This window comes from Pelodiscus sinensis, chromosome 20 (assembly GCF_049634645.1).
Source record: "Pelodiscus sinensis isolate JC-2024 chromosome 20, ASM4963464v1, whole genome shotgun sequence".
Classification (NCBI taxonomy): Eukaryota; Metazoa; Chordata; order Testudines; family Trionychidae; genus Pelodiscus; species Pelodiscus sinensis.
This window is the reverse complement of record NC_134730.1, coordinates 1,239,481-1,263,514: the sequence shown is the minus strand read 5'-3', so window position 1 is coordinate 1,263,514 and position 24,034 is coordinate 1,239,481. Positions and strand designations below refer to the sequence as shown.

The window sequence follows — 24,034 nt, the reverse complement described above, 5'->3', positions numbered from 1 at the left end:
CAGCTTAGATCAGCTGAACCCCAGCTCCATTCATGAGCCCCCTTTACTGAGGGGCTGTGGCAGTGGGTCCAATAACGGCCTATATCCCCACTCACTGGCGGTGTTGGGAAATCCAGTGCTTCCCCTCCAAGTGAGGTTTGCCGGTGTACCATGGGGCTACTGTGGCACCATTGGAACAGAGGCGGCATTGCTACACCCAGCTCCGTTATTCTTGTCATTTGCATTCCTTTGATGCTTCCTTTGCTTTATTTAGATAAGTTCTGGTAGAAATGAATCACCTGTATGTGGCTGAGGGGTGTGAGTGGCAGATTGAGTGCTCGGAAAGCTTGACTTCCAGGGCGTTTTAAAGAACTGTTTGACTTTTATTATTATAATGTGGTAGCTGATAAAAGATGATACCTCTCGCAGATGTTTAACCTATATTCGATCAACTTGGCACCTGGTTTAAATATTATGAAGCCTAGCTCCAGCTGACGGGGGGGGGGCGGGGCTGCAGAATGTTAGTGTTTGTGTCCTAAACATAATGTAAACCTACAGACTAGATCTGTGCTTCTTAGTCCCTGAGAACTACAGCCGCGCGGCGGGAAAGGCGAGGAAACAGCAGCACCGTCCGATACCTACATACCTCTAGGGCCATGTCAGTCGGAGTTGTGTATAACATCTGGAATAATGCACTGGGCAGATGTCAATGTGCATTAAATGTTGGGGCGTGTGTCCCACCGAAGTCTTCCAAGTGAGGTGAATGGCAGTTTTAACAAAAATCAGCACGTTGCTGGGAATGGGCCTGATTCTGCCCCACTGACATCAATGGCAAGATTCCTGTTGACTTCAGTGAGAGCAGGATCAAGCCTAAAAGACAACCTGCAAGGAGAAGCTGCCAAGTGGTGTGTCAGTGGCGTGTTGGTAGGTCTCCGGTATCTTTCCAGCAGCAGCACTAGCTCATTTCGAAGCAGCGTTTCCATGGCTGTTGGGTTCCTGGGTGGCTTTCTGCAGAGTGGTTAGTTGAGGCATATACAGAACCATCACCGCCATAGGAAACAAGCGTCTGATTCCCCACTGGGCTATTGGCATGTTCATCTCCCAAGTGCAAATGTGGTCTCTTTCTTTTCTTGTAAGACCCCAGGATCATACCTGTCCGGTAATTAGTTGTGTTGCTGGGGTTCTCAACTGCACCAGAACAATTATAACATTATGGATGGCTTGCAAAAATAACATGTCGGGATGGCTTGATAAGCAGAAGCTGAAATACACCCGAAATCGTGGAAGCAGTTGGGCTATTTTCAAACAAATGGACTTGGAGAATACGTTAACATTTTTCTGCCTGACCTCATGCAAGTGACTTGCAGCTTGGTCTCACTTTGCCCCTCGGGAGGCGTGCCGGCCTCACTAGCGCATGGCGTGCACTAGATACAAACTGCCGTGGAGTTCTAATGTTTTTGACTAGCCAACATTTTGCTCGGATTTCCCTGCAAACGCCTGTGTGGGGACAATGGCAATTTTTTTCTACATGGGCATTTTTAGTTACATATGGCCATGTCCTCATTTCAGCCAAGAGAGCCAATCCCAGAATCCTTGATGATGACGAATTAGGAAGCGTTGTTGTTTTTAAAAGCCATACTCTGTTTCTATGGCTTAGATGGAGGACGCAGAATCTCCTCACCTGTGAGTAAAGACTCCAAACTCCCATGTTGCCCAATTCAGTGCTAGAAGTATTGCTCCGTGACTCCTGTGTAGTCTTCAGCAGAAGTAACTGCTCCTCTCATTGTTCCAGGGACAGTGGGAAAACTCTTCAGAGTTCTGTGACCAGGTCTGAGAAGTGTACTCGTCTGGACCCTGAGGACTAGAGCACCTCTACCCCTAGCCAGAGTCAGATAAGAGACTAGGGTGGTTATGGTTGCACTGGGGTACCTTGATAAGCAGCCCAGATCTCCTCTTCCTGCCTCCCCCAGCTGCTGAGAAGAGGGAAGGCTGCTGGGACTTCCAGCAGGGCACTAACCCTGGATCTGGCTTGGAGGCTCCACCTTTTATATCCACCTCCATGGGCACTGCATGTCAGATGCATTTGAAGATCCATTCCACCTGAGCTGCACACATTGAATGGGAACTGGAGCCTGCTGCGGCTGGGAGAGCGTAGGGTTCCCACTGCTCTCCCCCTCTCCCATGCCATCCTGGCTGGGACAAGGAGAGGTGGTTCTGCTACTCTGCCTCTCCCCACCGCTGTGGTGTTGCATCCCCCTTCTCATGCACAGCTCCAGGGGCTGTACAGCTTTCCCTCGCTGTCCCAAGTAGCATCAGCAGGAGCCCCAGTGGAACAAACCACTCTCGTGTCAAATTCACTCCCCTGCTGTCGGCAGCTTCAGAGGCCCTGGAGCTGTCTGCAGATGCAGGAAGACTGCACTGGATTGTATTGGAGCTGGTAAATATTTGGAGGATTTTGTTTGTGAGGAAACTAATAGTTAGAGAATTCTCCTAATTCTTATGTTCTTCTTGACGGTGTAAGCCCCTATGCTTGCCAGGGAAAGCACGAGTGTCTAGGCCATCGATTTTTCAAGGCCTGTAGCTCATCGGTAGGTGAGGTGGGTAAAACCGCTCACCAGGTTGGTTTTGCAAATCCCCGGCTAGGCCTGGTTCTGATCCAACGCCCAGTCGCAGGGTCTGCACCCGGACAGTGGACGGAGCCAGGTTTTGTGTGTGGTTCCCGAGTCGGCAGCGGGGGAGCAGCATTTCAAGCCAGCAGCGAGCGAGAGTTAGGAACACATGTCTGCTCAGGTGGATTGTCCAGCTGGTTTGGTTCCTTTCGCACGTCTGCTCTTTTCTTCCCCTCCCTGCTGAGATCTCTGTGCTCTTCTCACCCGATGTCTCTGGTGCACCCTCTGTCCTGCTTCCTACTGGCTGGTTCTCACCGATGGCACCTGGTTCCCTTCTTCTCCAAAGGGTCCTGCTGGACTTCCTGCACGTAGTCCAGTCCTCTCATTCTTCAGCTGCCTATCAGAATGACCCGTTCCCTGAGGCTCACGCCAAAGCCCCACCCTTACAGGAGCGTTATGGTTTCAGTAGCCCCCAGATATAGCGGCTTGGCTAGCACAGAAAGGTGTCTCAGCACGTGCCCTGTTCCATTTCACCTAGTGAACGTAACTTCCCTCTTTCACGTGCACAGCTGTCGGGAAATGACGAAGCTAGAGGCATAAGTCTGAACTTTGTTAGATCAGTTTAAAATAGGGTGGTCTCCAGGAAAGTCGGTGGAATTGGGTGTTGTGTAAAAAAATATTGAAATCAGGATCAGGCCCCCTAGGGCACGTGTCCATGTGTGAGCGGTTTTACATTCTGTGCCCTGGAAACTTTAACCAGCCACTCCCAGTCTCCGGTCCCAGTGCCTGCTTCTGGCCGGTGCAAGCTGAAGAATGGGGCTCTGCCTCCCGAGTGGGCGTTAGCTGCTGTGGCCGCCCTTTCCCTTTCTCCCAGACTTAGCCTCATTTCCCAGAGATCTTCCCCAAGGCCACGCTCCTAGTGTCACCCGGCTCCTGATGTCACTTTATTTCCTCAGGGATAAATCCGTGAGGGGTCGGGATGTGCTGCTTCTCCTGCTCTTGGCCATTGCATAACCCTTGGAATTCAGGTTGGTTCCTAAATTACCTGCCGTCCTGTTACCGTTCTCTAGCGCTAGTCGTCGATCACCAGGTAACAATGGATTTGAGTCCAGCTTAGAATCATTGAATCCCAGGGCTGGAAGAGCCCTCAGGAGTCATGGAGTCCAGCCCCCTGCCCAAAGCAGGACCAACCCAACTCAACCATTCCAGCCAGGGCCTTAACACGCAGGGACTTAAACACCTCTAGGGACGGAGATTCCACCCCCTCCCTAGGGAACCCAGCCCAGCGCTTCCCCACCCGCCTAGGGAAATGGTTTTTCCTAATGTCCAACCTAGGCCTCCCCCACTGCAACTTGAGCCCATTGCTCCTTGTTCTGCCACCCGCCCCACTGAGAACAGCCTCTCTCCATCCTCTTTGGAACCCCCTGCAGGTAGCTGAAGGCTGCTCTCAAATCCCCCCTCACTCTTCTCTTCTGCAGACTAAATAAGCCGAAATCCCTCAGCCTCTCCGCTGGGCCCTCTGCAATGCAGCCACATCCTTTGGTTTAGGTTGGACTTTAGGAAAAAGTTCCTAACTGTCCGGGTGGTCAAACACTGGAATAAATTGCCCAGGGAGGTTGTGGAATCCCCATCTCTGGAGATATTGAAGAGCAGGTTAGAGAAATGTCTATCAGGGATGGTCTAGACAGTATCTGGTCCTGCCATGAGGGCAGGGGACTGGACTCGATGACTCTCGAGGTCCCTTCCAGTCCTAGTGTTCTAGGATTCTTTCTGGATGCAGTATTCCAAATGCAGCCTCACTAATGCTGAATAAAGGGGAATAATCACTTTTCTAGATCTGCTGGCAATGCTCCTCCTCATGCACCCCAATATGCTGTTAGCCTTCTTGGCTACAAGGGCACACTGTTGACTCCTAGCCAGCTTCTCATCCACTGTAATCCCCTTGTCTGCTGAACTGATACTTAGCCTGTTGGTCCCCAGACTGTACCAATGCTTGGGATTCTTCCATCTCAAGTTTAGGACTCCACATGTCCTTGTTAAGCCTCATCAGATTTATTTTGGCCCATTCCTCTAATCTGTCTAGGTCACTCTGGACCCTATCCCTGCCCTCCAGCGTATCTAACTCTCCCCCTAGCTTAGTGCCATCTGCAAACTTGCTGAGGGTCCAATCCAGGTCATTAATAAAGATGTTGACCAACTCGGCCTTAGAACCGATTCTTGGGGCACTTTGCTTGAAACCGACCGCCAACCTGACGTCAAGCCGTTGATCACTGCCCGTTGGGCTTGACAATCTAACCAGCTTTCTATCCACCCTACAGTCCATTTAGCCAATCCTTACTGCCTTAACTTGCTGGCAAGAATATTGTGGGAGCTTTGGTTTCTAATCATAATGTTTCCTCTGCTATTCCAGGCTCCCCAAGTTCTTAACTATGCACTAATCTCTGACTCCCTGGAGACTAGAAACCTTTTCAATATTATTTCTAATTCTGGGTATGTCTACACTACCCTGCTAGTTCGAACTAGGGTGGTAATGTAGGCATACCGCACTTGCAAATGAAGCCCGGGATTTGAATTTCCCGGGCTTCATTTGCATAAGCCGGCCGGCGCCATTTTTAAATGCCGGCTTGTTCGAACCCCGTGCCGCGCGGCTACACACGGCACGGGCTAGATAGTTCGAACTAGCAAGCCATTCCGAACTATCTGTATGCCTCGTGGAACGAGGCTTGCTAGTTCGAACTATCTAGCTCGTGCCGCGTGTAGCCGCGCTGCACGGGGTTCGAACAAGCCGGCATTTAAAAATGGCGCTGGCCGGCTTATGCAAATGAAGCCCGGGAAATTCAAATCCCGGGCTTCATTTGAAAGTGCGGTATGCCTACATTACCCCGCTAGTTCGAACTAGCGGGGTAGTGTAGACATACCCTCTGAGTGACTGTTGAATCATCTCAAGAAGACCAAATCATTTATCTTAGCGTACGTCTACACTGCAACGAAAAATCTGGATCCGTGAGTCTTGGAAACCTTGTCAATGACATGTGGAGCTTGGGTTTTGTGTCTCAAACCAGTAAACCAACCAACCAATCCCACTTCACCTGGAGTCCAGGCCTAGTCCAGAAAAAAATATGCTGCTGCCAGTTATCCATCCTGGCAGTAGAAGAAAGCGGTTTATTTTGAATGTCCAGTTTTCCTGGCTACGATAGGTCCAATTTTTATGCCCCTAAGTTGTGTCCACAAAATATGCAAGCAGATATTTCCCGCAGACATCTGTTCGTGCATGAAGAGATCATCTGAGTCATGGAGCAGCCTCTTCTGCATGCACAGTTACTGCTTAGAGCCTTGCAGGTATATTGTACAAGCACAGCAGAGACACCTGACTTCAGCAAATTCAACCAGGTACATGCCTGCACCTAGATCTGCAGAGGCATTTAGATTCCTCACTTCCATTTATTTCAGTGGAGGTAAGGAGCAAAAATACCCTTATGGATCTGGGCCTATGTGTCATTCATGCAGTTGTCATACCCCTGAAGTTCCTTGGAAAGTCTGCTGTTCCCTTTCTCCTCCTCCTGCTCCCTCTCTTGCACTTAGTTGCTCCTCTGTGGAAGAACACTTTTTCAGTTGCTTTGAGTATCTTTTCTGGACATCTGTCCCTTCCCTCTACCATGCTGCCTTGTCCTGGGGTTCTTTTGGTTCTGCTGTGCTAGGGAGGGAGCCGGTGGGTTAGTATTTGGAGAGGTGCATTCCAGGGAGAAGTGGGTGCAGCAGGAAATAGCGCGGCCGATACAGTAGGTGGCAGTGTTCTCTCTGACTCAGCCCAGACATGCTAGCTAGAGATAATGCTGCGGCTGGAGGCACCGTTTTGCTGATGAGATGCAACCCCAAAGTCTTGTGGCCATCTGTGGCCGTTCACGATCCCAGGGCGTTCGTCTGCCTGAGGTAAGCGATTAGCCCTGTGGCCCTGGCCACGGTGCACGCCAAGTAATTGCATTCTGCTGACAAACTCCGCCAGCTGTTCCAATTTCCACGTCCTTTCTTGAATTGTTATCGAATGGTGTTAGTCCCGGTTCCACCCAGGGCCCGTAGCTCAGTTGTCCTTACTTGCTTCCCGGTGGCCTCCTGGGGCTTCCTGTACTAGTGACTGCACACAGCGCCCTGGCATGGAACGTGCTGCATGCATTGGCTAGGTGTTGTGCTCCTGCACAGTCGGCCCAGAGAGCTGCAGCTGCCCTCGTGTGAAGAGTCTGTTTTCCCACTGCTGCCAAGCGTCATCATGAACAAGCCCCGTCTGTGATGATCTGACAGGAACTCTTTTCATTTCCCTGTTGATCTGCCAGTTTAACTCATTTGCATTTTCACAGCCTCATAATAAACAAGAATAATATTTAACTACAACCTGATCTATATGCTTGGCTGAGCTGTGCTGTACCCGTTACATGGTGAGTCACTCCCAAATCACGCTGGTGTAAAAACAGTGGAAACGAGATCAGGACCTGGCCCTTACAAGGCCTATAGTTAAGAATTCATTGAGATTCATACCGAAAGCAGGACTAAAGTTCCTGAGTTTACAGGCAGGGCATGTTTACACTTGTGACGTAGTGGGGGTACCTGGCTGGTTTCTGTGCTGCTGGCTCTGGGGTAACCCCCACTGGCTGCCGTGGGTACCACGACCCAGCACAACAGGATGAGTCACTATGCAAACCAGTATGGCCAGACACCCCCCATGGAGAGGAACAAAGGAAGGTGGAATGCTGCCCTGGCTGGGGGGCAGGGCTGGAAGAGAGTTAGTTAGTTGCTGTCTGGAAGCATGGAGGAGACAGCCTAGGGAAAGGGGCTGGAGTTTAGGGGCCCAGTCTCCCCCATCTCAAGGGGGCCTGAGGCATCCTAGCCCAGCTCTGTGACCAGACTACATCTGTGCTGTGCTGTATCCTGGAGAGGCAATAAACTTCCTCTATTCCACGGGCTGGTGCAGTCTGTTTGTGCCATTTTGGGGTGCAGGAGACGGGGGACCCCCAACGCGCCGTCACACTATGTTTACACTACAGAGCAGATCGACCCTCTGGAGGTCGATCTTCTAGCGTTCGATTTAGTAGGTCTAATGTAGATCCCCAAATCGAATGCTGAGGGCAGCCCCCACTGGTGTCTGGTACTTCTTCTGCAAGGAGTAAGGGAAGCCAATGGGAGCATGTGTTCCCGTCAGCCTCCCGCTGCATGGACACCCTGGCGGCTCGGCTTAAGGTAAGCTGACTCCAGCGACACATTTTGCTTAGCTGAATGGCGTACCTGAAGCCAGCCTGCCTGGTGTAATATAGACCAGGCCTCTGTGACTGAATCTGGCAGATTGGCTCTTCACAGGACAATTGAATTTCCCATGTAAGTTTTTTAAATAAAACGCCGTAGTAACGTTAGCAAGGGAAAGAGGGAAAATGGCTCCTTTGGGGACCATTGCCTCTTTCCTCTAGCTAACAACCGCAGTACCCGCCGCTGTGCCCACGCGCTCGCATGCTCCCAACGCCACACGCAGCCGCTTCTCCGGTTCCAAGGCCGCACACGCTGAGCATTCTGCGGCCCAGGGGGCGCTAACAACGTGACACCAAGGAAGGCGGAAAAGGCGGCTCAGATGGACCCGCTGTCCCTGTTTTCTGATGCTGCAGGGAGCAGCTGTCTCTGGAGCAGGCTGGCAGATTGGAGGGAGGGCAGGCCTCTGATAAGATGGACTCCAGGTTCCCCCCTCTGTTCTCTTCCAGTCGACCCCAGCCCCTGCTGGCCAACGGGGCTAACAGAGAAGGCAGGCGGAAGGGGGTTGGAGACTATGCGGGTGGAGATTCACAGCTCAGCTACGGAGGCAGCTGCTCCCCTCACCCATCTCCTGTGTTCATGAGATGAGGGCCTTAGAAATGGTGAGAGAGGGGCGTGGCCAAGGGGCGGTTCAGTTCACACGTGGAACCGTTAGGGGGAAGCGCAGAGGCCGAAGTGGAGCAGGAACCAGATCCAGAGAAGGGCAAGGCCGGAAGATCCATGACCACCTCATTGGCTCCCAGCCTTGCTGCAGAGCCTGGGTCCTGGGCTCCGAAGGGCAGCCACAGCCTCCCCTCGCCACCACTGTGGGGAGACGGTTCCTTGTGTGTTGGTTTGTTGTGATCCAGGCTAACGAGCACTCAGACAATGGAAGCCTCGACATTGCCGAGCGCCTCTCCCAGCCGTCATTGGCAGCCTAACCCAGGCGTCGCTTCTGCCACGTGCCGGCACAAGCCTGTGCACGCAGCCGTGCGCCGCACGCTTGGAACGTGCCCTCGGTAGTGACGGTCACAGCGCCCAGAACACAGGCAGGAGGCGGTAGAAGGACGGCAGCAGGGAGAGGAGCATGGGGGCGCAGTGTCGACTCTGATCTGCTCGTTCCCTTGCGTTTCATGGCACGCTCCGGGCAGCCGTGAGCTCTGGCTGCCAGGGCATCGTTAGCAGAGCTTGTGGTGTGGGAACACGCGTACAGAGAAAGGCCAAATGCGCCGCCTGTGAAATCTGCACTGCATCGGGCAAATGCACCCAAGGGACCCGAAGTTATGGAGGAGGCCTGCATTTCTTCAACCTGGGGAGCTTGACCCATAAGGAAGTTGCGGGGGGAGGGAGGGGGATCATAAGGGTATTTTAGTGGGTGCCTGCTGCCCTTACTTTAGTAGTGGCTGTTGGCCAGGTGCCCAGCTCCGAGGGCAGCACTGCCACCAGCTGCAGTGCAGGAGGGAGGGTGGCGGGACCACAACCCCCATTCCAAGAACCATGCGATCCGCCCCACAACTCCCTTTGAATCAGGACCCCTACAATTACAGCTCTGCGCCCTTTCCCATTGAACAGTGGAAATCGTGACATAGCCGTTTTAAAATCCCACGATTGTGAAATTGGCCAACGTGGACCTTGAATTTGGTGGGGCCCTACTCAGTGACACCAGGATCCGGTCCCTGGATGGTGGAGTAGGAGCTAGAAAATACCCTTTGTCCCCCGAGACCTTCCTCAGATTTCACTGGCTGTGATGGGAAAAGCCTGTAAGTGCCCCCCCCCCATTCCCGTTCCCCTTATTGCTCCTGACCCCAAACCATGTGACAGGAGCCGTTCCCTGCCAGGCACAAGAGGGAGGGCCACATCCAGTCCCACCAGCCTAGCCAATGCTCCAAGGGGCCCCTGAGTGGTTTGGGCTGATGAGAGCGATCCCCTGGCTGGACAGTGTCGGTCGCCGACAGCACCCGAACGTGCCGCCCAGCCGGTGACTTGGGCCTGTCTGCCTGCGGCCGCAGCTCCAGCTTGCTGCACGATGGCAGGAGGGAGGGCAGGATGCCGGGCAAACCTGAGGAGAGCGAGGGAGGCTCCTTAGTGCCGGTGGCCAGCAGAGAGGAGGCCCGTTCTGAGGCGCTCCTGTCCGAAGGGGCCATGCACAGGAAAGTCTCTGCCGGTTCTCGGGCCTGGCTCTGCTGGAACGTCGCTGGCCCAGGCAGGCCCAAGGAACCTGCAGCCTGTGAGGAGGGGGAAGGGCTCATGAGACTTTGCCAAGTTGGAAACTGCGCGGCCAGATCCTCAGGGGTTCTCAGCTGGCGGGGCTGATGCCGGTGTTGTTCTGCGGCCAGGCACCCTCCCTAACTGGCCCACCAGGCAGCCCCCCCCAAAGACGTGGAGTGAGCTAAGTGTCTCGGCTTGACCAAGCCCTGGCTGGGATGGTTGAGTTGGGTTGGTCCTGCCTTGGACAGGGGGCGGGACTCAACTCCTGAGGGCTCTGCCCCCCTGGGGTTCTAGGATTCTAAGGAGCCGCTCTGCTTCTGGCTGGGCTTTGAGTCACGCAGCCAGTCCTAGGTCTGGCTGTGCTCTCGGTTCCGCCCGTGTTCCTCCAGTGGCAGTGGAGTCAGGCTGGATTTCCAGGGGGGTAACCGGGAGCAGAATCGGGTCCCTAATGCTCTCCCTTCCCTGGAGCATCGATAAAGGCTGTGTCATCGCCCGGCCTCCCAGGATCTGATTGTGCAGTTATGCAAATCTTCCTGCCCCATCTGCTGCACTGAAGGTGCGGCGTGAGCAGAGCAAGAGAGCTGTCGGATCCCAGCCTCTCACGGCCCTTCCTCGCCTGACTCTGCGTCCCTCCCGCGGACGCGGAGGATGCATTTGAGATCGCACGTAGGGCAGTGGGATCAGGCATTTCCATTCCTCCCCCCGTCCTGCGCGTAGCGTTCGCAGTGGGGAGCGAGCAGCTGAACTAGAGCTGTTTACGCGGTGCCAAATTCATCCTCCGTCTGACTGCACGGAGCTGCAGCAGGGAGACGCCAGGCCTGGGGGCGCTTTGTGAGGAATCATTTGGATCTCACACATCGTGGCTGGATTAGAACACGTCTCCTCGGCACCCGCAGAGGTGGCACTTGCCGCCCTGCCTTTTAACTCTGGCCTGGTGGTAGCGAGAGCGTCCCCCAGCCTGGCAGGAGAGGGAGGATCAGCCGGCTTGTGCAGAGCCTGCACCTCCTGGCAGGCTGCTGCTTCATTCATGCTCACCCAGGTCAGTTTAGTCCCAGGACGCGCAGATCGTGGCATCTTCCACCAGCTGCGTGCGGCTTCTCTAGCCCAGCGTCTGACAGCCCGGCCGAATGGTGAGCAGACTCGTTTCCCTGCCTGCCACTTCTGCTTCCTTCATCTCTCTCCAGCGTGACCACGTTATGTTTTCTAGCCTGGTGGTGGCTGCATCAGTCAGGTTTCCCCGTCCCATGACCGGTGCTTAGCTCAAGGGCCTCTCCGCGTTGCCTTCCTTCGGGCTGGAAAGTTGCTGTGCAAGGCTCCTCCTCCCCTCGTCCGGATTGTGTTTACACGCGGAGCAGGGAGCCTAGCTCCTGCTCGGAGCCGAGGAGCAGCCAGGCAGTTTTCTGGGCCACGATTCACCCAGCAGACTAGATCCGCAGCGAGTGGCTTAGCATGTGCCCAGAGGAGCCGGCTTGGGTTCAGTGATGGAGGGGGTTAGGCGCGTCTTAGTGACCCGGGTCCCTTCGGAGCCCATGCGCTTTCATGGCCTCTGTTAGTTTTGGGAATCAAAGCAAACCGCCCTGTTCCTTGTGCTCGGTCACCCCCCAAATCCAGCTGTGGGTGAGAAAAGCGACAGCGATGAGAGCGGAGACGCTGTGTGGTGATAGGCCATCGCCCCGTCAGACCCGTGCGCCCGCTCACCTCGCGCTCAGCCTTCTCCCCCACGGCCCCGCCGAGCTCCTCTGCAAACCCAGGCGTGGGCCCACTTCTGCCGCGCCGCCTTCAGGGGATGGAGCTGGTCCGGGCCCCGGCTTGCAGCAGTAATAGCCCCAAAGACGAGGGGGCTGCCCTTGCCTCCCCCCATAAAAACTGTTCCAGCACATGGCTGCAGTTCCCCGTCTCCGACTGTCCTGTGCCCGTCAGCCTGCTCAGAGCTGGGACCGTCCTCCCTGAGCGCGTGGGGTGGGGCTGGCGGCAGATAAAGAGCAGCCCAGTCACCGTCTGTGTCATGGGAAAGGGACTCCTGGCATGTCCTCAGCACAGACTGTGGCCTGGCCAGCCCCTGAACAACCACACGCGCCTGGTCCAGCCTGCGATGCTGCTCTGTGTGGAGCAGCCAGTGACCCGCCGGCAGGACTGGAAGTGCAGGGGCCTTGTTCGTGCTGTGGAACAGCGGGAGGAACGGTTCCCCCGGCAGGCTGTGCCCTGGCTCCCAGCTCTGTCTCTGGCTGGCCGGTGAGCTCGGGCCGCTCACAAGGCTGTACCACGACTTACCGTGCTTCAGGGATCGGCTGGCCGGTGAGCCCCTCAGACGTGATCTCAGGGGCACTGAGCACCCCAGATCGGTGTGTGGCCAGCAGCAGCTCGGGGGCTGCAGAGCCTTTGGGATAGCGGCCCTGGGCGCGTGGCGCTGGGGATTCAGACCGTCAGCCGTAGCCAGGACTAAGGGGCACGCTTGGAACCAAGGGCCCTCGGCGCTCAGGCTTGAGCCTTTGCCCTCTGCCTCAGTTTCCCTTGGCGTGTGACTGGCTCCTACGCCGGCCACCTCCCGCACTCATGGGGGAGTAAGGCCGAGTGTACCCCGCTGTAAGCACCAGGCTGCTCTGACTGGCTCGGGCCTAGAGGGTTCGGCAGCGGTGTGTCCCCTCCCCCCGCCCCGTGCCATGCCCCGTGCGTGCGCCTGCTGCCAGTTATCACAATGGGGACCTGGCTTTGGTGGGGGCTCTAGGCTCTGTGGTGATACACACGAGCAGTCGCACGCAAACAGGGCTGGAGCACTTCCTGTCACGGGGAGGCCTGGCGGGCGGCCCGCTGCTGCCCTGTCCCCCCTCCCCCCCCAGCAGGGTGTGGGGCTGAGAGGGAAGAGAGCCGAGCAGGGAGGGGTATGGACTGAGCGCTCCTTTCTGGGAGCCAGAGCCCTCGGGGGGGAGGGGGAGAGGCAGGGAGCCTTGAGAGAGAACAAGATACTGGGTGTCTCTGTGGCAGGGGCCTGACTACCTAGGCCCGAGGCCAGCGAGAGGCCAGGTTTGCTTGGAGCTAAGGGGGGTGAGGAGGACTCGTCACAGACCCTAGGAATGGGCTGCAGACGCTCCCAGGGCGGAAGGAGCGTGGGGCCCTGATACAGGGGAGAAGAAATGTTGACAGGCCTGCAGACACCGGTCCCCTGGAAGGGGTGGGGCTGAGGGTCAGTGGAAGGCAGTGGCAGCTGGAAGCAGTTGTGGGAGAGAACATGATAAGCACATGGGAACGGCCACACTGGGTCAGACCAAAGGTCCATCCTGCCCAGGGTCCTGTCTGCCCACAGCGGCCAGCACCAGGTGCCCCAGAGGGAGGGAACCGAACAGGGAATCATCAGTCAGTCCCTCGCCTATCACCCGTTTCCAGCCTCCGACAAACAGAGGTGAGGGACAACCTCCCTGCCCATCCTGGCTAATAACCATTGACAGGGCTCAACAAATCAGTGAATCCACTCACCCGTGGCAAGTAGCTTTCAGCCGGTTGCCCTGTTCACCGATGGTGCGCGCATGCACAATGCGGGTCTTGTGCATGTCCAGTGTGGGGTTCACCACGGTTTGTCAAGCCCTGACCATTGATGGATCTAACTTCCATGAATGTATCTAGCTCTTTTTTTAACCCTGTTCAAGTCCTGGTCTTCACCACATCCTCTGGCAAGGAGTTCCAAAGGTTGACTGTGCACTGTGCGAAGAAAAACATCCTTTTGTTTGTTTTAAACCTGCTACCTAGTAATTTCATTTGGTGACCCCTAGTTCGTATATTATGGGAACAAATAAATAACTTTTCCTTAATCTCTTTTTCCACACCAGTCCTGATTTTATAGACCTCTATAATATCCCCCCTTAGTCTCCTCTTTTCTAAGCTGAAAAGTCCAAGTCTTTTTAATCTGTCTTCATCTCATCTCTTCTTATTATTAATCTCTCTTCAAGGGCCAGGGGAAACCGAGGTAAAGTTGAGGGGGTGCTCCCCTGGGCTCTGCGGGGTGTCTGCGACTGAGCTTTGTAGCACTGCTCTGCCTCGCAGGGAAGTTGTGATCTAAAGTGCTGTGAGAGCCTTGGGTGGGTTCTTGAATGGAAAGGCCCATAAAGGGGAGTGAGGCTAGGGGAAGGGTTCTTGTAAAGTGCTGTTCCTTGTGCATGTGTCTGGCCCAGAGTGAAATATTTTCAGAGCGGAACAGATTCAGGTTCTGCCCGCTGTTTTCTGTCAGACAACAGATGAGGCATGTCAGCCAGGACAGCAAATGTGAGCAACACCAGTCCCATGACTGTGCAGCGCTGGGATTTCTTTGTTGGTACCCGAGGTGATTTTAGGCATATTCCCTCTGGCTGAGAGCACTGAACCTTTCAAAGCCAGTCAGCTTTACCACCCTGCCGTCCCTTGCAGCCTGACCAATCCGGCCCTTCTGCTGCTGGCCAGAAGATAGCCGTCGGGTGCACTGAACAGTCTGTGTTTCCTTCCGGCGTGTGTGATACTTGCTGAATAAATCTCTTCTGAGTGTCCCTGGATCCCGGAAATCACTGGAAGCGATGTAGTGCAGTGGTGGGGAAAGCGGATTGTTTTCCCCCACAGAGCCCTGGTCAGCCTTGATGCCACCAGACAAGTCTCTGATGGGAACAGTGCCACAGACGAGCTCCGCTCTGAAAGCTACAGCCCATGGGAAAGCTCCGGGCACTGGCCCTGATTCCAGCCCCCGGCATTACCACCCCCCGTGGCTAGACAAAGGCCCGACAGAGTGATGAGGGAGAACTCCCCGTCGCACCTCCAGGAGCAGGGTTGAGGACCATTGGCTTGGGGCTGGGTGCAGGCAGGTCGTAGATCTGTTCTCCTGCCGTCCCTGGCCCAGGGAGCCCGTCTGTCCAGTACTCCAGGGCAATTCAGCAGCAACAGCAGCGCCAGTGTGGGCCGTGATGGAGAGAACATAACCTCCGGGTTAAGTGAATTAGTGGAAGCATGTGAAAGATTAAACAATAGCCAGACCCTCTGGTGAGCAAATGGAGCCGTGAACCCAGGAAAGGGCACGCAGCTCCTAAGCCACCGGGAGTTTTGTTGCTTTTGTATTTTTCCTTCCGAAATCAAAGCACCAGCGGGCTCCAGTGGAGACTAGATGAACAAGTCTTGCTGCTTTATGAACCGGTTGTGTCCCCTTTCTCCGTTGCAGGGCTCTGGCAGATATCCTCCGGCAGCAGGGGCCCATCCCAATAGCACACTGTGAAAGAGAGACTATCTCGGCCATCGATACCCCTCCCAAAGAAAACACGCCTGTCCGGACATCCTCCAAAAACCACTACACCCCCGTGCGCACCTCGAAAAGCAACCCAGGTAAGTGTCACTGTTCCGCGGGGGTCCTGCGCCACCGCCTTGGAAACGAGCAGCCGAGAAGAGACCCCGTGCGTTGCGCTGTTCCGCGGGCGGGCCACCGTGCTGGCGTGGTGGGGGCAGCTTCTCTGCGACGTGCCCTGCAGCACAAGAGGCAGTTGTGACGATGCTGGGGGCATCCAGCTGTGTTTGCTAGATGGGTTTGCTGTGCTGGGCAGCTCTTCTAGAAATGTCCCAATCAGCAGCAAGTTCAGGAGGGGTTTGCGGAGGATTTACCATAGTGTCCTGGGTCCCAACCCAACGCACCCAGTGTGAAATGTTGCCCAGGCCCCACGGATGCTGCGTCTGGACAGGCAGGAATCCGCCCAGCCCGTCCAGGCAGGGAAAGGCTGCACGTGGACTCTGAGCTTCATCTCAGGAGCATACGGGCCCACGAGCAAGGTCCCAGGAGAGGTGCTGTGGTCTGGGGTTCCACCCTGGCCCTGCTGTGGGCCGGCAGGGTGTGTTTGTGCAGGCGAGTGCTCGGGAGTGGCAGGATGCAGTGCGGGCTGGCGAGCGATTTCCTTGCCTTCAGAACGCTGCCATGGAGATAGCGTCACAGCCGCTGGGAGGCAGGTGTGGTGGATTCTCTGTCGCGTGCAGCCTTTCCCTTGCCTGCTGGCGCCTCCCCACGGTGAACTCGCACGCGCGCTCAGGGCGCGGGCGTTCCTGGGGCACGTTCTCTGGCCCGGTAGGCGATCGGAGGAGAGGATCGTGGTGTATCCGTCTGGGAACCTTCCCGTGGAGGCCAGTGGGAGCAGAGAGGGCCCGGAGATGTGCGAGGTGGGGCTGGTCCCGCTGCTGATTGTGTTCATGTTGGTTAGGATGCTGGGGAAGATGGATGGTGGGTTCATCAGTGTCTCCCACAAACCTGCACTGTCGCGTTCACGGGCGGAACCGCCCGAACCCATTGAAACGGCTGCACGCAGTGTTGCCCCATGAGTAAAAATAGTGGAAAGGGCCTGCTGGGCCCCCTGGATTTGAATTCAGCCTGGGGTCAGCCAGAGCCAGAGTGTAAAGCCATTGCAGCTGCCTGCCGTGTGAGAAGCCAGCCCCTTGGAGGGTAAATTCATCACTTGCATTCCTGCCCCATCGGGATCTGCACTCCTGCGCGTGGGCCCCTTCTCCCAGAAACGGTTGCCAGAGGTTTGCTTGCATCCCCCGTCGCTGTGCCCGTTTGCTTGCCCCTTTCCCATTTCCCCTCAATTCGCTGGGGCCGTTCTGTGGTCCTTGCTGCTTATTTGGTCGGTGGGAAGAAGCGGGGGGGTAGTAGAGGGCTCTTTGAACTGGCAGGCAAAGCCAGAGCGGGATCCAGTGCCTGGCAGTGGAAACCTGATGGATTCAGACAAGGAGGAAGGTGCCAAAGGGAAGCAGTGCGGGTAGCCGACCGCTGGCACCATTTGTCAGGCATGGGGTGGGTTTGCTTCCATGTGCGCTCTGGAAATGAGGGGAGGGCCTCTCTAGTTCCACCCAATGGTGGGGGCTTTCTACAGGCTCCCTGGGGGAGCCCCTATGGCCTGTGTTACGCAGCAGGTGAGAGAGAGGGTCAGACATGGTCCCTTTGGGCAGTAGCATCTGTGAATCGTGCTGGGTTTCCTGGCTGTGTGGGGGGACATAACGCCGAGGAGACGGCTCAGCTGGCCAGGAGCTCTCGAGTTCCCACATAGTGCTACAAATAAAGGGCCTGAGAGGTCCAGGGGGAAGGGCTTTTTCTGTCTCCTGTTCTAGTGACCAGAGCCCCTGCCGATAGCCGGTGGCATCCTACCTGCAGAGGAAAGTGGGGACTCGTGCGCCAGGGGAAATGGGGCTGCCTGCGGGAGGCAGGTGCGCTTGCGTGGTTTTGCTGCGCCGATGGGATGATACAACCACAGGGACTGAGGCGGGCGTGGTGCTCGGCTCCCCTGGTGGCTTGAGCCGCGTTTGGGCTAGGCAGGGTGGTCTGGAGCCTTCCTCCCAGCAAGGGAACTAACCGGAGGTGCGTCCGAGTGACAAACGCCTCCCGGGCCAGCCTCTGCTCTAGGCCCGTTGGCCTCCGCGGAGCCGGCGAGCCGCCTGGCCATGGGCATCCATGGGTCACTGCCACGGGCAGCCCGGTACAGCTGGGAGAGGCTTTTAATAAGGTCCCCAGTCGGGAGAGTCCAGAGACATGCTCATGTTCCAGGCGCTGCTGTGATGTAGTGTGGGTACCTTGCTGATTGCTATGCTGGGCAGTGGGTTGTGAGTGACCTCCACTGGCTGCTGGCTGCAGCACGGCCCAGCAGGGCAGGGGATGAGTCATTATGCAAGGGGGCTTCAAACCTGTCTGACCAGTTATCTCCCAGGGAGTGGAACAATGGGAAGAAGGGGAGTGGAGCCCTGGCTGGGGGCAGGGCTGGAAGAGGGGGTACGTCTACACTACAGCGCTAGTTCGAACTAACTTAGTTCGAATTAGTTAATTCGAACTAAGCTAGTTCGAACTAACGCATCTAGAACTAAAAACTAGTTCGAACTAGCGTTTTGCTAGTTCGAACTAGTAAGTCCACATTGAGTGGACTCTGAACAGGGCTTAAGGATGGCCGGAAGCAGTGCCGGCAGGGCATAAAAGGAGGACTTAGAGCATGGAGATGCTGTCTCAGGCTAGCCGAGGGCTGCGCTTAAAGGGTCCCGACCCCCACCCCGGACACACAGTTCTAAGGGGTGCCCCGCTTGCAAAGAAGTTCTGGCTTGGAGTGCCCTGAGTGCCCACACTGGGCACATCACACCACTCGGCCATCAGCCCGGCTGCACTTGCCGCAGGCTGCCATCTGGGGAGAGGGAGTAATTGGGGGGCTGCAGGAGAGCTTCCACCCCCAGAAGCCCGCAGAGCCAGCCCAGTCCTCCCCATCGGGGGCTCGTACCCCATTCCTCCCTCACCTCCTTCCACTTACCCTTACCCAATGTTGGAAGATAACGTTTCTTCCAACATTGACTCTGTCTTTATTGAACAAAACTGGGGGAGACTGGGAAAAGGAGGTGGGAGAGGGGAAGAGAAAGGCTGGGAGAGGGGAGGGCAAGTAACATGATCAGGGGTTGGGAACAGGTCCCAGATGAAGAGAGGCTACAGAGACTGGGACTGTTCAGCTTAGAAAAGAGGAGATGGAGCGGGGACAGGATAGAGGTCTCTAAAAGCAGGGGTTGGGTGGAGAGGGTGCATTCAAAAAAGTTCTTCATGAGTTCCCATAAAGAAGGACTAGAGGACACCAAAGGAAAGGAATGGGTAGCAGGCTTGAAACTAGTAAGAGAAAGTTGTTGTTCTTGACAAAGCAAATAGTTAACCTGTGGAACTCCTTGCTGCAGGAGGCTGTGAAGGCTACAACTAGAACAGAGTTTAAAGGGAAGTGAGATAAAGTCATGGAGGTTGAGTCCATGGAGTCCTATTAGCCAGAGGGTAGGAGTGGTGTCCCTGCCCAAAGTTTGTGGAAGGCTGGAGAGGGATGGCACGAGACAAATGGCTTGGTCACTGTCTTCGGTCCATCCCCTCCAGGGTCCCTAGGGTTGGCCGCTGTCGGCAGACAGGCTACTGGGCTAGATGGACCTTTGGTCTGACCCAGGACGGCCATTGTAAGCTCAGGGCTCAGTGTCGGGGGTCTCAGTGGACCCCCTTGATTTTCATGCACACCTGGTCCTGGGTGGCCAGGCTGGCAGCTCTCCTGCCCTAGACGGCCACTTTCCTGTGCCTAGTGCGGAGATCGTGGACGAGGTCCACGATGTCCGCACTAGCCCAGGAAGGTGCCCGCCTCTTGCGGTCCAGGGCAAGCTCCCGGGAGCCGCCAGCCTGGTCCCGGCAAGAGGGGGTGGGCTGGGGGGCATCGGGTGGGTGGCTCTGTGCCGTGCCAGGTGCAGGGTCTGCTAGCTGGGTGCTGGCAGGCTTGCACCTGGCACGGGCACCGTAGCCAGCCCGTGCCCCTTTAAGGGGTCCGGGGCCAGGAGGGGGGCATAGAGTTTCCCTGGTGTTGGCCAGAGTGGCTACCAGGGAAACCTGGGGAGGGCTAGCCTCCCACTAGTTCGAACTAAAGGGCTACACAGCCCTTAGTTCGAACTAGCTAGTTCGAACTAGGCGTTAGTCCTCGTAAAATGAGGTTTACCTAGTTCGAACTAAGCGCTCCGCTAGTTCGATTCAAATTCGAACTAGCGGAGCGCTAGTGTAGCGCATAGGAAAGTTAGTTCGAACTAACGTCCGTAGTGTAGACATACCCTGAGGGAGTTACTTTCTGTCTGGGAGCATGGAGGACACAGCCTAGGAAAAGGGGCTGGAATTTAGGGGCCCAGTCTCCCCCATCTCAAGGGGGGCTGAGGCATCTAGGCCTGCCCTGTAGCCAGATGACATCTGTGCTGTGCTGTATCCTGGAGAAGCAATAAATTCCCTCTGTTCTACTGGCTGGGGGAGTCTGTCCGTGCCACCATGGGGATGCAGGAGACGGGAAAACCCCAACGCGCCGTCACAGCTGCTTTCAGCGGTGCCTTCGCCCACAGGCCTTGCCCTCTGGGGGCAGTGCACAGAGACACTCGTCAGCACTCTGGGGCTGGAGCCAGTAGCCGTGTCCAGCCAAACCCGGGGACACTGCGCCTTGTAATTCCTGCACAGGTTTGGCGACAAGGGCCGCTGGAGCCCAGGCGTGGGGCATGGCAGCTAGAGTGCCCACTGGCTGCATAGGAAGGGCAGATAATGGCTGAGTCTGAATGCTGCTTTGCAGGCCCTCTGAACTCGTCCCGACTGGCCATTGTCCTCTTCTGCATGCCCCTCGTCTCCCCCTGGCCCCTGCAGCTCCGGCTGCATCCCGCCCTCTGAGTTCCTCCCCCAGTCAGCTCTCTGGCTCCTCCCCACCCCACGACTTTGTTCTGGTCCAGCAACATGCGCTGGAGACGTGGGGCTGGTTCTCGGCTGCTCTGCAGCTCGTGGCGCCAGTCAGAGCAAGCCCAGCATGGGTAGAACGCAACTCGCAGTCCGAGCGCTGGCTCTTCACAGCCACTTTGCCTCCGGAATCAGGTGATGGAGTCCCCCAGGGACTCTGGATACACCTCACTCCCAGTGTCTCCGGTTTCAGTCACTGAAATGAAAGGGACTTGCGAGCGGCCAGGCGGAGTCAGACCTAGGTCCATCGCGCCCAGGTTCCTGTCTGCCGGCAGTGGCCAGGGCTGGGTGCCCCAGCGGGGTGAGCAGAGCAGAGAACCACTCAGTGATGAAGTGTCACAGAAATGACCCGGGCTGCCTTGCCAAGGCTGCTCCATGCTGATTTACTTCCCTCCAGCCACAGCTCCTCTGCTCCAAGCCCCGTGTGTGGCCTGTCGCCCATCCCCCTCTGCCGGTTCCCCAGCTTGGGCAGGCTCTGTGGGCCAGGAGCTGCTTTGCATTCCAGCCTCTGTATTTCTGGAGCAGCAGAGAGCAGAAAGCAGCCAGCTCTGCCCAGCTGAGAGTGGCCCAGGCGGGAATCGTTGGCCTATGGTGCTACGGTTCTCCTCCTCTCCTAAGTGCCCATCGCATGCCCTAGAGACTGGCACAGAGGAGCTAACGAGGTCATCTTCGTTTTCCATGCAGATTATGGCTGGGGAGACGTTAAGTACCTGCTGTGATGCGTTCTGTGCTGGGGGGACTGGGGCAGACCACAGACTTGCAGCACACAGACCGCCAAGCACTCAGATAGCTCCGCCGCCTCCTCCTCTGTCCCCAGCTTAACCCTGCCTGTGCTTTCATTGCCAGGGCTGGGGCACTGGTGGGAGTGTGCCATGCAAGGAGAAGATGCCCAGCGAGGGAGGGACCGGAAAGGAGCATGAATGTACAAGGAAGTTCTCGGGGGATTCCGGGATTTCAGCTGGAATTGTTTCAAAGATGTAACTGATTTCCTTTCTCTGTGCGTTCGCTGTTCCTAGCCTCGGGCTTCTGCTCTTGGGCCAGCCTGCTGTGCACTTAAAAGCTTTACAAGCCCACAGGACTGTGGAGATATCACAGGCCCCTCCACCAGCACAGCTGTGCCTGCAAAAGTGGCAGTGGAGGTGCGGTTACGGGGGAGGGGCCTTTCCCTGGTCTAGGTTATTTCACCCGGAGAACTGGTACTCACTGCACCATTAAACATTCATGATTACACCATTGGCGTCCTTTGCAGCCTCCAGGTCTGCGGGCGTATGCTTTGCCCATCTAGCCCTGCCTGTTCCTATAAACCCTTTCTAGTGACGCAGGCCTCTGTCACCGAAACGGCAGAGCTTGTGGTGTTATCACAGTAGGGACGGAGGGCTGTGGATGAAAATGCCCTGGCTCTAGGTGCAGCCTTGACAAGAACATAGAAGTACAGCTGGTCCACAGTTTTCGTCCACAGCAATGGACTTTTTTTGACTGCACACTTCCATGATAAGCTGTTCCCCCCAGCTCTGCAAAAAAAGTCCCATTTTTAATTGAAACAGCATTTTAGTCCTTTTCCCCCTTTATTTCTTGTTACATAATCAGTGATGTTGAGAGGTTTGGTGGGGTTTGGGGCTTTCGTACTTTCTCATTTTTCCTTTTCCCGCTCTGGAACTTTTCAAAACTTCCTCAACTGGGAAAGGCAACAGAGCAGCAAACAGAAAGCTTACCTGACTGTCATGCCCTTTTTTTCCAGAGTCGGAGATGCCTGGAAAGTCCCAGACCAGCAGAGTCTGGGTTGCGTTTTCCCTTTGTTTTTCAGTCACTTTTGAAAAAGTTTTGAAAAGTGATCAAGTGGTGGCAAAATAAAAAAAGGAAAAAGGGGGGGGGGATAAAATCCCAGCTTTTACTCATTTTGTTGCACTCAGTGGCAGAAGGTGGGAGAAGAAACAGAAAAGGGGAAAAAAGCCAAAAATTCACTTTTAAAAACAGGATATTTTTTGAAAAAATAATTCACAATGCTTGGGTATCACCAGCAAATTTCACACTCCGTAGATTGAACTGTGTGTGACATTTTTGAGTGCAAGGGGCTTAAATTGCAGCAAGGGAGGTTAAGGTTGGACATTAGGAAAAACTTCCTACCTGTCCAGGTGGTGAAACAGTGGAATAAGTTGCCTAGGGAGGTTGTGGAATCTCCATCCCTGGGGATATTGAAGAGCAGGTTGGACAGACACCTGTCAGAGGTGGTCTAGACCAGCGGCCCTCCAACTTTTTGGGCTCCAGAGCCCTTCACATGCGTAACAATTTATGCGGCGCCCTAGCAGGCCACTGATTGTACCTGTCGATGTTTCCAGTTTGTCAGCCTCGCGGAGCCCCTGGAGATGTCTCGTGGAGCCCTGCGGCTCCGTGGAGCACAGTTTGAGAAACACTGGTCTTAGACGGTGCTTGGTCCTGCTGTGAGGGCAGGGGACTGGACTCAGTGACCTCTCAAGATCCCTTCCAGTTCTAGGGTTCTGTGATTCTATCTGTGATTTCTGTTTTTTCACCAAGTACTTTGTGCAGCTGCGAAGCCGCCCGTCAGGGAACATGAGAGCAGAGGGCTGGTGAGGTGAGCTCTGAGCAGGCAACCTGTAGTGAAGCAGGGTCTGTCTGGACAGAGCAGGATTATTTTTGGAATGGATAGAAAGTCCGTTTCATTGCTGAATGTCAGTCCTGGAGACTAGAGATAAGTGGGGTCCAGGAGGGGAAAGTCTCCAGCTCACCAGTTTTGGCTCCAGACAAGTGTCACAGCTCTGAGTGCAGAGCTGGGGGGCCAGCTAGCAGAATAAACCCCATGAAACCTGTCTCAGGCACTTCCAGAGACAAGCTTGTCCAGTCTCAGTCTCCCTGGGTATGTCTACACTACCCTCTTAATTCGAACTAGGAGGGTAATGTAGGCATACCGCACTTGCAAATGAAGCCCGGGATTTGAATTTCCCGGGCTTCATTTGCATAAGCCGGGCGCCGCCATTTTTAAATCCCGGCTAGTTCGAACCCCGTGCCGCGCGGCTACACGTGGCACGGAGTAGCTAGTTCGGATTAGGCTTCCTAATCCGAACTAGCTGTACTCCTCATTCCAATCCGAACTAGCTACTCCGTGCCACGTGTAGCCTAATCCGAACTAGCTACTCCGTGCCACGTGTAGCCGCGCGGCACGGAGTTCGAACTAGCCGGGATTTAAAAATGGCGCCGGCCGGCTTATGCAAATGAAGCCCGGGAAATTCAAATCCCGGGCTTCATTTGCAAGTGCGGTATGCCTACATTACCCCGCTAGTTCGAACTAGTGGGGTAGTGTAGACATACCCCCTGAGATCCAAGAAACAAAGATAACAAATAAGAATTCGCGGCCACCACCCAAGTGTACTTAAAAAGATATAAAATAAACCCTTTTCCAGGGAAGAGACCACTTGGGAACCCCCTCCCTAAGGCAGAGCTCTCCCTCCTCTGCTCCTCCCCAACCACCCTTTTGCTTGGAGTTGGGAAAACAGACAGAGGGAATCTGCAGAGAACAATGGACTCTGCCCGGGTAACTAGGCACAGAACTCTGAGAACACAACAATCAACCAATACCAGTTAATCAAAACAAAAGGAAAACTCTTTTATTATCAAAACAAAACTACTGTTGCAAGCACAGTAAATTGACTAGGTGGTAAATAGCCACAAAGTGACATAGACTCAGGGAAAGTCCCTGGGCTGTAATCCTTGGTTACAA

At 55.5% G+C, this 24,034-nt stretch overlaps 1 protein-coding gene across 4 annotated transcripts in view; it reads left to right on the top strand.

Moving 5' to 3' along the window:
• The window catches only part of SHISA6 (shisa family member 6), a 203,084-nt gene that overhangs the window by 5,673 nt on the left and 173,377 nt on the right, over positions 1-24,034 (top strand). For all 4 annotated transcript variants that reach the window (XM_075903459.1, XM_075903458.1, XM_075903457.1 and 1 more), the window contains exon 3: positions 15,235-15,395. In XM_075903459.1, coding sequence (XP_075759574.1) covers positions 15,235-15,395 — 161 coding nt within the window. The remainder of the gene's footprint in view (positions 1-15,234; positions 15,396-24,034) is intronic.